Source organism: Phoxinus phoxinus, assembly GCF_949152265.1.
Source record: "Phoxinus phoxinus genome assembly, chromosome: 7".
Lineage (NCBI taxonomy): Eukaryota > Metazoa > Chordata > Actinopteri > Cypriniformes > Leuciscidae > Phoxinus > Phoxinus phoxinus.
The window spans coordinates 36172533-36190162 of record NC_136882.1 but is presented as its reverse complement, the minus strand read 5'-3'; the positions used below and the strand labels follow the sequence as shown (position 1 = coordinate 36190162).

Sequence of the window (17630 nt, the reverse complement as noted above, 5' to 3'; positions counted from 1 at the left end):
GTATTTGTTTATATCCCATTCACAGAACATTTTATTCAAATCATGGTGAATGTGTGAGTATTTTCTGATTAAAGGTAGGGTAGGTAGGATTTATATAAAAACTTTTTACCAAATTTGATTAAACTTTCTATATATATCAATGCATAATTAAAATGTAAGTACTCTGATAAAAAGAGTATAAAAATCGAGTGACTCTAGACCGTTTAATCTTCATTAAACACAGCTCATTATTTCCATTCGGGACGAATCACAGGATTGGCTTGCGCGACTGTCACTCTCCGTCGCCATGACTACCGCCGTTATTACTGGCTCTGCCCACGTGCGCGCAGTCGCGCACCCATTTTTAGGTGGGAGTGAATGGAATTAATGAGCTGTGTTTATTGAAGATTAAATACACTAGAGTCACTCGGTTTTTTATACTCTCTATTTCAGAGTACTTGCATTTTAATTATGCATTGGTATATAAAGACAGTTTAAACAAATTTGAATAAAAGTTTTTTTTAGACAATTCTGACCTACCCTACCTTTAATGGAGTAATAAAAAGAGAGATCCAAAATCTCAAAGAGATCAAAAATACAATTGTGAACATGTCTTCATCCAGTGTTCAGATTTCTGTTCTAGAAATGTATGCAAATGAGTGCATATTTAATCAGAGAATGCACAAACCGTGTGAGAATCATAAACTTTTGTTGGTCACAGAACTTAGTTTCTGCCATAATCCAAAAGCCAATGGAAAAATTGTCCAATTGTGGATAATATAAGTAATGTTCTCAGGCTAAAATGACTAAACGCATATCTAACATGGTTTAAAATAGTGATAAGGCCGAGTATAACTGCCCACTCACTGAAGTATTTTTATTATTTCCGATGTTTCGGGAGACAACCAGTCAACTTCTTACAAAATGGAAAACACCATAAATTGATCTCCTGTGAGCAAGTGTTGGTTTATGTCAGATCAACTCATTAATAAGAAAATACACATTCAAACCATTTATGGGACCAAAGTTTTGCTGAGCATAGCCATCCACTTACTTCATTACTTTATTTAGGAAACATGAAGGCTACCCTTACAAAGAAGAGGAGGTGATTTGATGCCCTGTTTACACGAGAACGCTCGCGGGTGAAAACGTAAAAATATTTTATCGGATGTGCCTTTAGTTTACACGGCGACAGCGTTTTTGCGGCTTAAAAACGCAAAAAAGTGAAACCACCCTCCAGAGTGGAAATCTTAAAAACACTCCACCATCGCGTTCCCTTCAAAAGGGTAAAAACGGTAAAAACGCAAAAGTCTGCTAGACAGTGAAGGCGTCGCGTACGCGTTTGTCACAGGCATGCGTCAGTACAGGAAAATAACAAAACATTATCAAACTAAAATATAGCATTAATTTCATTGACGAAAATAAAAAAAAATCTGTTATTTTTGAGCGACACGCGAAGAGCACCGAGGGTTAAAGCAGCAGCTTTACCGTATTAAACATGAAAAACTGTGTCAGCGTCTCTTTCACTTTCAGTGTTTCACATTGCCGCCTGGAGTGCATACTATATCGAATTTCACACACTTTTGCGTCACCATATGCACGCAGATTTCCCCCCCATAACGCTCGTCTAAACGCAGAATAAAAAGTGATAACGCAACACCACTTTTGCGTTTTCTCTTCAGATCATTTCCGTGTAAACATGGCCTAAATCAACTTTTACTAAAACGAGAAGCCTTTTGGATGCACAAATAAAAAACTGTCATGGTTTGAATGTATACATGAGTTAACTTAATATGTATTGGATTAAAATGTGCACCTAATGTGGGTTTTATTATGTCTGTGATTGTTGGTGCTCAATTGTTGATGTATCCTTTGCTCTCTTAATATTTACTTAAGAAAGAGGATTTTAATTGTTTGCTGGCTAATTATTGATATCATTTATCTCACCTGTGAGTAATTGTTGGTTATATTTATGGTGTTCTCCATTTTGTAAGAAGTTGTATCTTGACAGAGTCTGCCTGTCTGCAGAAACATCAGAAATACTAAAAATAGTGTGCAGTTATACTCTGTCTTTACTAAGTAGGCTACTTTTCTTTAACTTGCACCTCAAAAAGGTGTGTGTTTGCTTCAGCTATTGCTCTATTTTAAATAGTGATAAATCATGATACAATCATCTTTTTGGTTCTGATTTAGCTTTTATTTAATAGGCCTATAATTGACTTTGGGAAATAACCATGACCAATTGGCAGATCAAAATGATTCCCCATTGTGTCACTTTCAAACTTAAGAAAAGGTCTTTTAATTGTTTGCTGGCTAATTATTGCATGTTGAATTTGATGTCATGGATCTCACCTGTGAGTAATTGTTGGTTCTGGTATTCTCTATTTTGTAAGAAGTTGAACTTTGAAAATCAAAAATACTAAAAATACTTCAGTGCGTGTGCAGTTATACTCTGTTTTTAAGTTATTTTCTTTAACTTGCACCTCAAAAAGGTGTGTGTTTGCTTCAGCTATTGCTCTATTTAAAATAGTGATAAATCATGATTCAATCATCTTTTTGGTTGTATTGATTTAGCTTCTTTTTTTTTTTTTTTAATAGGCCTATAATTGACTTTGGGCAATAACCATGACCAACTGGAAGATGAAAATGATTCCCCATTGTGTCCCTTCTGCAATTCACCAACAGTTTTGTCAGTAGATACAGTATTTCTGTTTTCAATTTGAAGTGTTTTCAACAATTCAACTGTTGCGGATTTGTTTTTCAGATTTCCGTGGAACATGCAGAAGAGTGTCAGGGAGCATTCAAAACCCTGCAACAAAATCCCACCAATTTTATACGAGGAACAGACAGCTCTGACAGTTGTTGTCTAGCTGCATACAGATGCCGCTGCGTTCTGCATTTCTGCCTGAGGAACCTTCACTAATGGCTGCGGGGCCGTTCGAGATCTACAGCTCCAAGTGCACGTAAATGCATCATAATGCCTTCAAAAGTGTCATGCCTCTATGTGTTGACGGTCGTTTGTTGGGCCAGCGCTCTGTGGTATCTAAGTATATCCAGACCCACGTCATCCTACACGAGCCAACTGTCCGTGCCGGCGGGTAAAACGGCGAAAGCGCTCAAGAGCAACGCCACCACCCCGTTCGGGAACATCAGGACGCGTCCGCTGAACCCGCACACCTTCGATTTCATCATCAACGAGCCCAAGAAATGCGAAACCAACGTGCCCTTCCTCGTCATCCTCATCACGACCACGCACAAGGAGTTCGACGCCCGCCAGGCCATCCGGGAGACGTGGGGCGACGAGAGCACGTTCAGCGACCTTCGTATCATAACGCTGTTTCTTCTCGGACGCAGTACGGATGCGGTGCTCAACCAAATGGTGGAGCAGGAAAGCGAGATCTTTCACGACATCGTAGTCGAAGACTTCATCGACTCGTACCACAACCTCACTCTCAAAACGCTGATGGGAATGCGCTGGGTGGCGACTTACTGCAACCAAGCCAAGTACGTGATGAAAACGGACAGCGATATCTTCGTGAACATGGACAACTTGGTGTATAAACTCTTAAAGCCGGCAACCAAACCTCGCCGGAGGTACTTCACCGGGTACGTCATCAACGGCGGACCCATACGGGACATGCGCAGTAAGTGGTACATGCCCAGGGACCTTTATCCCGAGAGCAAGTACCCACCGTTTTGCTCGGGCACGGGGTACGTGTTCTCGGCGGACGTCGCGGAGCTCATCTACAAGACTTCCCTGCACACCAGACTCTTGCATCTGGAGGACGTCTACGTCGGGGTGTGTTTGAGGAAGCTGGGCATTCACCCGTATCAGAACAGTGGCTTCAATCACTGGAAAATGGCCTACAGTCTCTGCAGGTACCGTCGAGTCATCACCGTACACCAGATCTCCCCCGAGGAGATGCATCGGATCTGGAACGACATGACCAGCAAGAAGCATCTCAAGTGTTAGTCAAAGATGCCTGAGGACTTGTGTGTTTGTGCCCTTTTTAATACCCATGATGCAAAAGATGCCACTTGGAGCCTTGGGACGTGCCGAGCTCATATTGTAGTTCTTTCTTAAAAATCACTAACATCATCCTGGGGGAATTTCAACGACCCGTGGATCACTTTGTTTAGCAGTGGGATGAGAATCGGTTGGGGGAAATACATACGCTATTCGTGTTAATATTATAACTGTGCCAGTCTGTAAAGGTTCAACATGCTGGAGTTTCTTTCGGTTGGGGGGTGCACATCAAACGTGTGTCGGATGACGAATGTCTTTGAGCGTTCACTTTTCTTTGCACATAACTCCGGTTGTACAAACGCAAGTTCCATGCAACGTTGCTTTGTTTACTGTACGTGAAAGCGCCTGCATACTGTTTGTTTACATGTTCAAAACCGTCTTTTCTTGGAAAAGATAACACCGATGTATAGTTCATTATTTATAAGAGGTATACAGATTATTTTCTTACTCCTAGAAGTTGAAAACACCATTGCTTCTGAACAGCTGACTCATGTTTGTAGTTCTACTGTAAATCTATATATCTAAAGTCATTAACGCTTGGTATCAAGTGTCATCTAGTGAGTATCTACTGTACATGGTCAACCCTGTAGAAACGTTGCTTATGGAGCGCAGTGTTAATGTGGCATATAATGAAGCACTTTGGGTGAGAAACATGAAAAAAGTGGATTTTTTTTTCCTTCTGAGGCCAAAATGTGATATGTGTTTCATTATTTTTATGTTTCATTTTTAAATCGTCTGGATTTATTGAGGGGATGTGGCATTTAACTGTGAAAACAAAAATGAACATATAATTCCTATGGGTACTATTGTATTATACTGTGTATTTTTTACATAAAAATATATAACAATGTACATTGATCTTTTTGTATACGTTTTGCTTTATTTATATTCAATTGTTAGTCAAATAGGAAAATAAATGTATAATTTTATTCCGTAAGGACAAATTATCAAAAGTTAATAAGACATTTAGAATGTTAAAAAAGATTTTTATTTCAAATAAATGCTGTTCTTTTGAACTTTCTATTCATCAAAGAATCCTAAAGAAAAAAAATCTATAATGGTTTCCACTAAAAAATATTGAGTAGCATAATTGTTTTCAATATTGATAATAAGAAATCAGCAAATTATAATGATTTCTGAAGGATCATGGGACACTGTGATGATGCTGAAAACTCAGATTTGATCACAGGAATAAATTACCTTTACATTAAAAATATATATTACAATAGAAATCAGTTATTTCAAATTGTAATAGTATTTCACAATCAAATACAAATTTATTTATTTATTTTTTACTAAAGAAATTAAAAATCTTACACACCCCAAACTTAAAACCCCTTTAACCATTTTTTTTTTTTTTGTAATGGCAGCAGCAATATTATAACAGACGCTGATGTTCAGTAAATACTAATATACCGTTTCTAGTTAAAAAAAAATCATACAATTTTAGATTTTCTTACATTTCTGTCAAATTTGTTTAACTTTTGAATCTGACGTCTTGCCTTCAGATGAACGTGTTTGACAGTATAAATGTGCTGTGCATTTCCAGAGTCCAGCCCACTTTCATCCTTGGAGGATTTCGCCAGTCACTCGTCCTGCCAAATGCCCATCACAACAGTGCCTCTTGGCGACTGGTCAGGCAGCTCGACATGTGCCAACCGGTGGTCTTGCCAAACTCCCTCAACACCCGAGACAAATAAAGTCTTTGGCGTTGTTGTGTGCGGCATAATGGGGCAAGTGCTTTAAAACAACCGATTTTCAATCAGGACTGGGTATATTATGGGATGCCTTCCAGGAAGGCTGTTGTCAGGATTAAAAGCAATCAGCATCCCTGAGTGAATATCGTGTCAAAAATGGCACTTACCTTGAATAGTGGAACACTTTGCTGTCCCATTACATTGAAGTGGCGCCTTTGACCTTTGTGGTATGATCCAACAATTAAAATCACACATCACTGACATAACTGATATTTATATTAGATATAGTGTATATATACACACACATCACTGGCATTGAAGTGTAAGTGTGTGTGTGTGTGTGTGTGTGTACAAGTTGTATACAAACATGTTGCGTACCCAGGGCAGGAAGTGACATCAGGACGCATGATGGAAGGTAAGGAAAAACTCACAATTTTCTCAATTGTTTTAAATACTTTGGCTCTTTGCATGTATTCCAAGAATTGTATTTCAATGTATTACCAAGACTAAAAAGATAACGCAAAAAATATCTGATGCATTTACTCTGCAATAGCTTAAAAAGAGTGATTTTAAGCAACCAAAGAAAAATGTAATTCAAATCCAGTTAAATGAGGTATCGGATTTTTTTTAAAATAAATAATATAATGTAGATTATGACGGGCAAACATTTTTACTATTTGTGAAAAATAAATATAATAAAATAATAAATAAAATGTTATTTATTTACTCTTTTATTTTAATTTACCACAAGCAATAATTTTGCTTTTACTAAAAAAATAAGACAAAGTAATAATATGATAAAAAATTATTATATGTAGCCTATATAACACATCATCACATCATTACCCATTTCTCTTTCAGATATTTGATAAATTACCCAGCCCTAACTAGTTCAAGTACTCACATAAATGCTCAACATAAATCTGATGTTTTTTTTACCATTTCACGAGGAGACGATTAGATACTAAAACACTGTAATGAAATCTCTTTCTGTGGGTTTGCCGGCGGTAAATTATAGCAATTACAGTATAAAAAAAACACAGAGGCAGGCAAAAGATAATATCATAATCACATTATATGGCTAGGATCCTTTTTCTTCCAAAACACATCCATGCTCCGGTTTAATAGTAGCAATTGTTTTTTTTTATTTGTTGTACCTTCGCAGAAAGTTTATATTCTTTGCTGATTACAGAAAGGGAACATGGGCTGAATAGTTAGGGTGAGTACACGCATGGTATATAGAAAACACAAATCAACTTCATAATAATAACAATAATAAAGTAGGCCTATTTAGTTAACATTATTTACATTTGGGCTGAGAACAAAATAATTTAATTCAAGCTACTATACTCGTTTTGGACACACACAGATGGCTTTTCTGTCATTCAGTAGTAGACATTTGGTTTCCTTACAAAATACTTCACGTTTGCTGATAGACAGATGCATTCTGGGTTCAAAAACAAACATTCTAGTGCTGTAAAAATGACGCGCATAACCATCGACGGCCTTTTCGTAAATGCAACACATCAGGATTAAGTGTGCGTAGTGGTAGCGATGACCTTGTTTGTCCCACGACAAAGCTTTTACAGGTTAAATCTGGATAGTTACGTCGAGTCAAAGCGCCGAAGGTGAAATCAAAGTGCATCAGCTGTTAACTTCAATGCCAGCCACCGACCAGTGGAAATACTACGGAAGAATCAGCGTCCTTCATGTTCAGTGTCAGTGGAACAGCTTCAAGCGTTACCTACATCTCTTAGGCACAGATTCAAAAAAAACAAGGCACCTCTAGCATTGAAGCATCAACACTGTCCCGAAAAAAATAAAGCAGCACGTTTGCACATGGCAGCATTCAGTCCTCTGAAGAAAAAAAAAAAATCCCTTATTTTTCATTGGACATCAGAAGTTCTCTATGTACAATACAGTTAAAATGTGCTAAAACAAGAGTCAGAATGAAAATGTGCTTTTTACATTCAGAGGGAGATGTCTCCACTGCAGTTTTGTGGTCTACAATCTACGCATCAGATAAGCTACTCTTCCACATAAAAGCAAGAGGACGTGAAATAAAAAATAATAATACAAAAATACAATTATTATTAATAATAATATGGCAAGAGCTCTGCTGAAAGCAGAGGTAACACAAAAACAATCATAATCATAATAATAATTAAAAATAAAATAAACTTTCTTTTTTGTTTTACTAGCCATTGCCTCCTGAGATGATGGGCTCCTGCTTTGAATTCTGGGAAATGGGTGCTGGAATGTTTTGGTGAGAGACATTGTAAATACAGCTTCAGGGAAAGAGGACGTGTGTTTGAATAAGAGCGCTGCGTTTGATTGAACGAGTGCAAACATTCTGAGGGCAGGAGAATGGGGAGGAACAGGAACAGGAACAGGAAGTGTGGGTTTGCAGCGGTGTGGTAGTGAACCCCGTCCCGTCGTCTCCTGCAGCGTTCAGTCGCGTCCCACACAAACTCCCTCTGCTGTGGGAATGACATGCTATCAGGTGATGCTCAGCTGGGCAAAGCCAATCAACTTCACCTCATCTGGGATCTCTGTGCTGTCACAACCAGACGCCTGGAGACACACACACACACACGTTAATGCAGCTGAAACAAATCACCGCCTTTGTGATTTCTGAAGCATTATTTAAAGGGATGTTCTGAGTTCAACGTGTTCAGCTTTTGTCAGCATTGGTGGCATAATGTGGATTTCCACAAACAATAATTTGACTAATAGTAAATAATATAAAATAAAATAATGATAAAATAAATATAATGTGGCACATTGTAGACTTCCACAGGAAATAATTTGACGGTTACATTTTTTTCATTAAATATAATAAATATAATGTGGCAAATGAAGACAACCACAGCCAATAATGACTAATGAAATACAAAATCTAAAGTAATACAATACATATAATGTGGCGTAATGTAGAGTGCCACAGGTAATAATTTGACAACTAGTAAAAAAAAGTAATATATATAAGAATTAAGAAATATAATAATTATGCCACATTATATTATTATATATTTTTTATTATACCAATAGTCAAATTATTACCTGTGGCAGGTGAAACATTGCGCCACATTGTGTGTGTGTGTGTATATATATATATATATATATATATATATATATATGCAACAGGTAATAATTTGACTATTAGATAGATCAGAAAACATAATAAATGTAATAAAGTACTTACAGACTTTATAAAAAATGATACATACTGGCAGGAGACTAGCTCTCTGTTGTCCATTTTTAAATTCATTATAATATTTATTTATATTAATATAACTTAGTTACATTTGGTAATATTCATGTATAGCATTTAATAATAATCAAATCTATTTTTTTTAAATAGATAAAAAGACAAATTAAATTAGAAAAATGTAATAAAAAAAAGCAATTGTGTGCTAAGCAGTTTTGCTGTAGCATTCATTATCAACAATGGCTAACTATAAATCAGTCATATATGAGGTTCAGTTTAAGTTAGGATGCCACCCATCACTAGGTTTCGCAATGCTAGTAAACCAGGGAAACTTTAGCACAATATGAGGAAGGATAACAGAAGACTGTTTACACGGTAAACTCAACAGGACTTGCAGTACATCACCTCAGAAAGCACTGTGTTTAGACAACTTTACAGCTCATAAGAAATGGGGCTAAATAATTCATTTCAACAGCAATAGCAGCTTCTCATGTGTGCTTTCAAACCCTTTAGAGCACTGGACCACATTTACTTGCTGAAATAAATCAATAACCAACCCATACTTGGAAATCAACATTACACAACAGAAATAGAGTTTAAATCACACTGAATCTGGATCATTCTCCTCCCTAATGATCACTAATCGCATACATTTTGACTTAATTTCCAACAACTAATATCTAATAGACTTCAAACGGGAGGTTAAGGGATGAAAGGCAAAAAAAAAAAAAAGCAGATGATGAAAATAATGAAATTGTAGTCTTCTGACAAGTGTCTAATCACGGAGGAGAGAGCAGAGCATCTTCTTATCACAGCGTAACACACAGCCCGAGTGTGTGGAGGAGATCGATCGCTCGCTCTCTGCTGTCCGTATTCTCTGGAGGAGCTCAGGGTCAGACGACTGATCTTAGAGAGGTGTGTGTGTGTGTGTGTGTGAGCGTCTGCGGTGAAGAACACTGCGGTGAAATACGGCCTGAGTTCACGCTCCTGCTAAATAAGAGGCACTGTGACCCGTAGAAAGGTCTGCCCATAAAACTCCTCTCTGACGTAACTCATCATAACATTTCTGCAGGGTGAAGCATTATGAATTACTCAGTGAAAGAAGTGCTTCTTGTATTGCTGTGTGTGTGTGTGTGTGTGTGTGTGTGTGTGTGTGTGTGTGTGTGTGTGTGTGTGTGTGTGTGTGTGTGTGTGTGTGTGTGTGTGTGTGTGTGTGTGTGTGTGTGTGTGTGTGTACGAATGCAGAAAACACTCTAATGCACACATAATGTAGAAGCCGATATATTAAAGGTGCTGTGTGGAAATATTAATAATCTTAAAGGGGTCATGAATTGAGAAATTAGATTTTCCCTGATCTTTTGACATATACAGTAGAGGTCATTACACAGCTATCATTAAAACCAAGCTCGGAAAACGTCTCGTTTCGGACCTTGTCACATGACAGTGCGACGAAAGTCCGCCTCTGCAGAAGATGATGAACGCCTACTTCTACATCTGGAAATAATTGTGAAATTATTAGTGTAGTGTCTAATAAGCCCATGAGGGCTGGGCACCATATGGTGTTTGACACTTAAATAAACCAATCAATCAATCAATCAATCAATCAAACTACATCATTGCCTCTTTAGCCCCGCCCACTTGCACATGATGTCATGTAGTAGTAAATACGAGAGAGACGCAAGTACACAGGATTACTCAAGCAACAAAGAGAATTACAAGACATTTTGAAGTTGTGGATGAAGTCTTTGCATTGTCCTAACATTAGGAAAGCGTGGATTAACTTTATTTTTAACGAAGTTCCAGATCGTGTCAGTAAAACACAGTTTGTTCACTTAATTTTACTGCAGATTCGTTTTTAAAAAAGACACAGGCTGTGTCTAAAATCGCCCACGATACCCTTAAATACGGCACTATTTGAGGGAACAGCCATTTATTGTGGTGTCCGAAACCATAGTGGATGATATCGAGTGCACTCATTCAATCCCACAATGCACCACAATAACGCGTACAACCGATGTACGCTCAACCATAGATATCCATATAAGGCTAGATGTCTTACGGCGGAGACCGGCATCACCGGCGGCCATCTTGTCACAGGCAAGCTTTCTGGCGGGCTCTGTGATTCCTGATGTAAAGTGAGTGATCTTGACGGATTTACAAACGGTTTGGTTTCTTACAAACATTATTAACGTGGCTATACTTCTGGATGCTTGAACATGTTGAAATATATAATATTATAATTATTCATAAGTATGCAGTGTCATAACTACATCTCTGACGTTTATAACAAACCAACCGTTTGAAAATCGGTAGAAAATTGAGCAAGTTATGGTTATTTAAAAAGTACATGCACCATTAAAACACAATGTTACGAGTGAGCGAGCTGACTGTGACAAGATGGCCACCGTGTGCGGACATCGACCTCCATTGGCCAGCAGTGCGGACGAGACATCTAGCCTTTATTATATGATATCTATGTGCTCAACGGCTAGAGAATACCCATAATGCTCTGTGAGAGTCGCGCATCGAATGAATTCCCGCGTCTGACCAGAAGTTTGCGCCCGCAGCCGAATCATCCATACATACATTTTCCAAACCACTGGTCTAATGTGGCTGCAGTGTAATATCATACAGGTATAAATTCATTTTTAGTTGATTATTTAATTGTTTAATTATACATGCTAGTTTCCATGACACAGTTCAAGACAGCCTTTCCAGCGCACTCAGTGTCTGCATTCACTCACTCGATTTAATTTACTCCTTCAAGTGAACTATATTAGTGGACTATGTAGGGAATAGTGAATTAGGTTCTAGAGGGTGATTTAGAAAACACAACCACAGTTTGAAGCAGGCTTTTCAGAGAGACTGAAAATATAAGATGATGCAGTGACTTTATTGTATCAGACTGTGTCGCAACACACACGTGTGAGTGTTTTCACAACATGTCACTATTGCTTTGTCTGTTACAGATCGTTTGTTGTGTACTCGCTTTACTGAAAGTAATATAATGTAATAAAATACTAGCCTGGGAAAACCCAGACCACTTCCGGCAAATTTAGATTTGCTCTGCAAGTGGGTCTGGCAAAGAGCCCATTGAAACCCATTTCCAATCCGCCGAAATCGCGGCACCAATCAGAAACGTTTTACACGATGACGACAGAGCAGAGACGGTGACGCAGATTTTGTACATTACAGAGATGGATGCCGCCGTGGAACATCACAACATCACTCGTTCGAATCAGCTATCGCGTCTGTTTCAAGCGATTTAAAATGGTAATTTTCGTTAACACAAACAGAGAATTGCTGAGAGTCTCGAGATGTTTCTCCGTCGCTCTGCATACGTCATGTCATTCATCGCTCTGATTGGTTTTAGATCTATCCGACGTCCGTTGGTGACGCCCCTGTGGAAATGAATTGTCTATGGAGCTTTGCCAGACCCTAACTCAGTTACAACTGAGAGGGTCTGGGTTTTCCCAGGCTAATAAAATACAATACTACCTCACAAACACATAATAATCAAATATAAATAAAGATGATTAATTTCCACTCGTATCTTTGGGATCTGAGGTGTAGGTTTGTTTTCTTCTGATTCAGAATCACTCAAACTTTTCATTTTGAATTACATGGCTGAATTTCTCCAGTTGCCATTTTTCAACATCATAATTGTTCAAAACTATTTCACATGTATACAGATGAAACTCGAAAATGTTTAATATCGTGCAAAAGGTCATTTATTTCAGTAATTCAACTTAAAAGGTGAAACTAATATATTATATAGACTAATTACATGCAAAGTGAGATATTTCAAGCCTTTATTTGTTATAATTTTGATGATTATGGCTTACCCCAAATTAAAAATTAGAATATTGTGAAAAGGTTTTCATAAGCTCTAAGCCATAATCATCAAAATTATAACAAATAAAGGCTTGAAATATCTCACTTTGCATGTAATGAGTCTATAATATATTAGTTTCACCTTTTAAGTTGAATTACTGAAATAAATGACCTTTTGCACGATATTAAAAATGTTCGAGTTTCACCAAATTATATGAATATATAATATTTAATATATAAAAGCTTATATGAATCAACATTTTATGTTGAATCAAAAAAAAAGAAAAAAAAGCTACCTTTTCTATAGCTACTTTTTGTGATGTCTATTTAAAGGGGTGGTTGAAAATTATTTCACTTTTCTAACTTTAGTTAGTGTGTAATGTTGCTGTTTGATCATAAACAACATCTGCAAAGTTACAACGCTCAAAGTTCAAAGCAAAGGAAGATATTTGCTTTTGAAGAAAAGGACTACAACAAACGGCTGGTAGGGACTACTCGACATTCCTCCGGGTTAGTGACATCAGCAACCCTAAAATTTACATAAACCCCGAAACGCGATTTATAGATTATCAAGACAGAATATCCTAATCAATGACTAGAAGATAACTACACATAAGCTACATAAATTCATCAACTAACCATTCAGAGACGTCCTGTTGCTTCTACATGTTGTCACTTCTTCTTGAGTCTCTCCATCTTTGTCTGACTCCGGTTTGATCATAAAAGGCTAAAAGTTTGTGAAATGTTCAAGTCTGTGTGAGGTAAAAGGACACAAGCTGTTGAAGCTCCGCCCTCTGTGCCGGGAGCAGCAGCTCATTTGCATTTAAAGGGACAGACACAAAAACTGTGCGTTTTTGCTCACCCTCAAAAAGTGACAATTTTAACGTGCTATATAAAAATATCTGTGGGGTATTTTGAGCTAAAACTTCACATACACACTCTGGGGACATCAGAGACTTATTTTACATCTTGTGAAAAGGGCATTATACCACCCCTTTAATGCTTAACATTATTGATTTGCGATTAATTAGATTAATCAATCGCCACATCATGTAATTAATTACATTAAAAATTGTAATGCTGATTGGTCAGTTTTGCAACTTTTGGTTACATGATGCAGTGTCACCTTTGCACACCCAAAATCGATGTATTTTCAGCGCTCTCTATTGCAGCTCATGTACATGCACAAGCCACAGAGCCTGCATGTGTGCGCACTACATAATTCTTCTTTACGGTTCAATATCCAAGCGGCGTAACTGTCTGAGTTCCACACAGTGTAGTCAGGGGTGACATTAGTAAATGAGATCGAAGGACCAGGCTGCCTGCTGAGATATTCCCCACACACACACGCCGTGCCGTCTACAATCCTGTTACACGAGCAGATTTCTCAGCTTTAATGTGGAGTAGTTTTCTAATCATGTGATGTGGAGTTCTCTCATGGGACGCTCAAGCTCAAATTAAACAATAAAACTCCACACATCCTAATGTGATTTTCTAAACACACCAGGTGCGAGTGAGAAATGCATTGTGGGAGTTTTGTGTAGGGTTGGAGGGTGAAGTTAAGGGTAAGAGCTGGCAGATGCTGTAGAGATCGCTTTCTGCAAAAGGCTGCGAACACGCAGATGTTGTTTACGCCAACTTTTGGCTCCATCTAAAGGAGTGATTAAACACAGGCGTCGCGCCGCATTGGCCAGTCCACCGGGACCTGCTCTTAGAGTTAGCGTTTCCTGCGGTGAAGGGAGAAGTCATCTGAGATTCTGTCATTATTTACTCACCATCATGTTGTTCCAAACTTGCTCTTTTCCATACAACAACAGCTAACTTACAAATCTGGTTTGCACTGGCATTCAATTGAAACATGGAACCTTACAAAATTGAAACAAAAATTAAGACAAATTAAATGTATGCCCTTTTTGTAGCCTGGAAGCCACTAGAGTTGGCGAATCATGCTAAATAAAAAATAAAAATAAAAATAATGCCATAAAGTAATGCAAAGTTTTAAAATAAAAGTATTTTTAAAATATGTATTTATTAAGTTGTTTCATTGCAATGTTCATGACTGTAAAAAAAAAAAAATATATATATATATATATATATAAATGTATGTTTATATAGATATGAAATATTAATATATATATATATATATATTTATATAGATATTAAATATATATATATATATATATATATATTAATATTTAATATCTATATAAACATACATTTTTTTATATATATATATATTTTTTTTTTTTTTTTACAGTCATGAACATTGCAATGAAACAACTTAATAAATACATATTTTAAATATAAATATTTAAATATTTATATAGATATTAAATATATATATATATATATATATATATATATATATATATTATATATATATATATATATATATGTATATATATATTATTTTTTATTTATTTTTTATTGTTTAAACAGTAACGACACATATGTTAGCTTAAAAATACTTTACATTTGTTTTGCTCTTTTTTAAATTTTCCACAAAAAATGTATATCATATCATGGAGTAATAAAATAAAGTAATACATTTACAAGAATAAAGTTTAAAATTAATTATAAACTTTAATATCGTAATTTTGACATTAAATTTAAAATATAGCTTTACTAATCTTGTAATGTCACAGTTTTATTCTTGAAATTTCTCATAAAAAGCCTATTTGGAGATTATTCTCAAAACAATACAACTTTATTTCGTAATTTACAACTTTATCCCCCCCAAAAAACATCATACTTAAACATCATTATACTGTTTTAGCATTATTATGATGTTTATTAGTAAAATAATAATATTGTAATGTCCATATATCATTCAATTCTTCTATTGTCCATCTTTAGCAGCCACTATGAACTGTGTGTTGTTTGTACATTCTTCAAATTTTCTTCATACGTGACCATAGAAAAGAAATGAGGGTTTGGAACGACATAAGGGCAAGCAAACATTGATAAAACTTCTATCTTTGGATGAACTATATCTTTAATACCACCATGGAGGACCTCACAGTACATGAAACGTATCTATTGGGATACAATCTCACCAGAAGATTCATGTGAATGGTGCAAAACGGCATCGTATCCAATATAACGGGATCCACTTAAAGTGGATTAAAGCGCCGTCTATCACCACTATCTGTCTCTAATCCTCCACAGAGACTGAAATATAAAAGTCCTGGGGAAATATGCACAGATCTTCCCACAGGATCCTGCCGCCGGGGTCTAATGCTCCCTTCTTCATCTGTATGCATTTAACAGTAACACTCAGTGACATTTTAATTTGGGTATTCATGTATCTGCCAGAATATACCAGTTCTGTCATTTTTTTTAGCGCATTAAAAGGCATCATTAAACACTCTCCTAATATTCTCTCAGATTTGTCATGTGTTCAATAAGGAATTATGAAAATTCATTACGCTGTCAAGGACGTGATTTCAGCAAATAATAAATGAATGGCTGTGAGGGACCTGAGGGACGTATGCTGTTATACATTCAATGCACAATGAATTTGCAGAAAGTAAATAAACTGCATCGTATAAAAACAGACTGCGTTCTCTTCCTGACAAAGATCCAATCGTTTATAACTGGGTAAAAAAATAAATTAAAAAATTCAAGCCAATTAATGAAATATTTGAGCATAACTAGTAAATGTATATGAATATTTTCCAATTCATTTCCGTTACGTTTCCAGCCCTGATATTCCCACATAGCAATCCTGCAACACTCTCTGTGACATTTAACATCTGAATACTCACCAGCTTAAAGGTCAACACTTTGTAGGTAACTGGGTCTTCTACAATCTTCTGAAGGTTAGCAGCCACTGGGAAAACATGTGTAGAAAAAGATACTGGCATTAGGAGTGAGCAATATGATTAAACAAATGATATCTTGATATGCAGCACCTCAGTATTCATGTAGCTGCTCTGAAATGGCTTGAAGCCGAGGTCTCGAACTCAAATTACCCACTAGCCAAATCGTGTGTAACCGGGAATATTAACTATATACATTAATTGGTGCGGTTATAGCATTACTGACGCACGGACAGAGTTGAGCGACTCATCTTACCCTTATACCTAGCATATTGCTCTGCATGTTTAGTGGACTAATGACCCCTGAGATTGTTTCCTTTTGCAATTTTCTCCTTTGCAGGAGAGCTGGTCTCAGTCCCACTTACAGACCAGAAACATCATGAGCTGCTCTGGTGTAATGGTCAGAAGTTATTTACATTTTTCAACCTGCTTTGTATTGTGACAATGTCAGTAATATATATATATATAAATTAACAATGAGACATTTTTCTGCGTAATTCCCGTACCGAGATAACAACACGTGATGCTCTATTCTGAGCTGAATTATGGATTTCTATCACAACACTTATCAACGCCTAAATTAATCTGCAGTGGTCAGGTGGCACAAGTAGAAGCTCTCATCTTACAAGCTGTAATTACGAGCTTTATGAGGACGTGAATGCTTTTTACAAGTTGAAATTATGGTAATTACTACATGGCACGTATTCACGTTTATTTATATAACGATAATGGCACAGAGAAAAGATTCTGTATATTTGGAATCACTTTCAGAATTTTTTTTTTTTTTTCAGCTGATGAGCAATAAAAACATGAACAGCCAATCATAATCCATCCTGCTTTAAAGAGCTCGCCATTTAGAGAAAGCGCATGCAGGCTCAACTTACCCACTACAACATCATGACCATTGACCAGACCAGCAGAAAAGAGCTCCTGAGAAACTCCATCAGCAGTGTCTGAGCAAACACACACACACAAACACACACGCAAAGATGCACAGCATGATATTACAGCAAGAAAACTGTCAGAACACAAAGTTAAAAGTTTGTTCTGGCAAACCCACG

The 17630-nt window shown here is 36.7% G+C and overlaps 2 protein-coding genes across 10 annotated transcripts in view; one reads left to right on the top strand and one right to left on the bottom strand.

Annotated features, from left to right (window-relative positions):
- Positions 1-4940, top strand: part of b3galt1b (UDP-Gal:betaGlcNAc beta 1,3-galactosyltransferase, polypeptide 1b) — a 171199-nt gene extending 166259 nt beyond the window's left edge. For 6 of the 8 annotated variants that reach the window (XM_079617611.1, XM_079617616.1, XM_079617617.1 and 3 more), the window contains one exon: positions 2744-4857. In XM_079617611.1, coding sequence (XP_079473737.1) covers positions 2957-3952 — 996 coding nt within the window. In that variant the 5' untranslated portion in view covers positions 2744-2956 and the 3' untranslated portion in view covers positions 3953-4857. Of the gene's footprint in view, positions 1-2743 lie in introns of all 8 variants that reach the window. The other 2 variants (XM_079617610.1, XM_079617613.1) reach the window with 2 other exon arrangements.
- Positions 4941-6826: 1886 nt separating this feature from the next.
- The window catches only part of stk39 (serine threonine kinase 39), a 66555-nt gene continuing 55751 nt past the window's right edge, over positions 6827-17630 (bottom strand). For both annotated transcript variants that reach the window (XM_079618636.1, XM_079618637.1), the window contains 3 exons: positions 17454-17522; positions 16516-16580; positions 6827-8277 (listed from right to left, as the gene is read on the bottom strand). In XM_079618636.1, the coding sequence (XP_079474762.1) occupies positions 8203-8277; positions 16516-16580; positions 17454-17522 (209 nt within the window). In that variant the 3' untranslated portion in view covers positions 6827-8202. The remainder of the gene's footprint in view (positions 8278-16515; positions 16581-17453; positions 17523-17630) is intronic.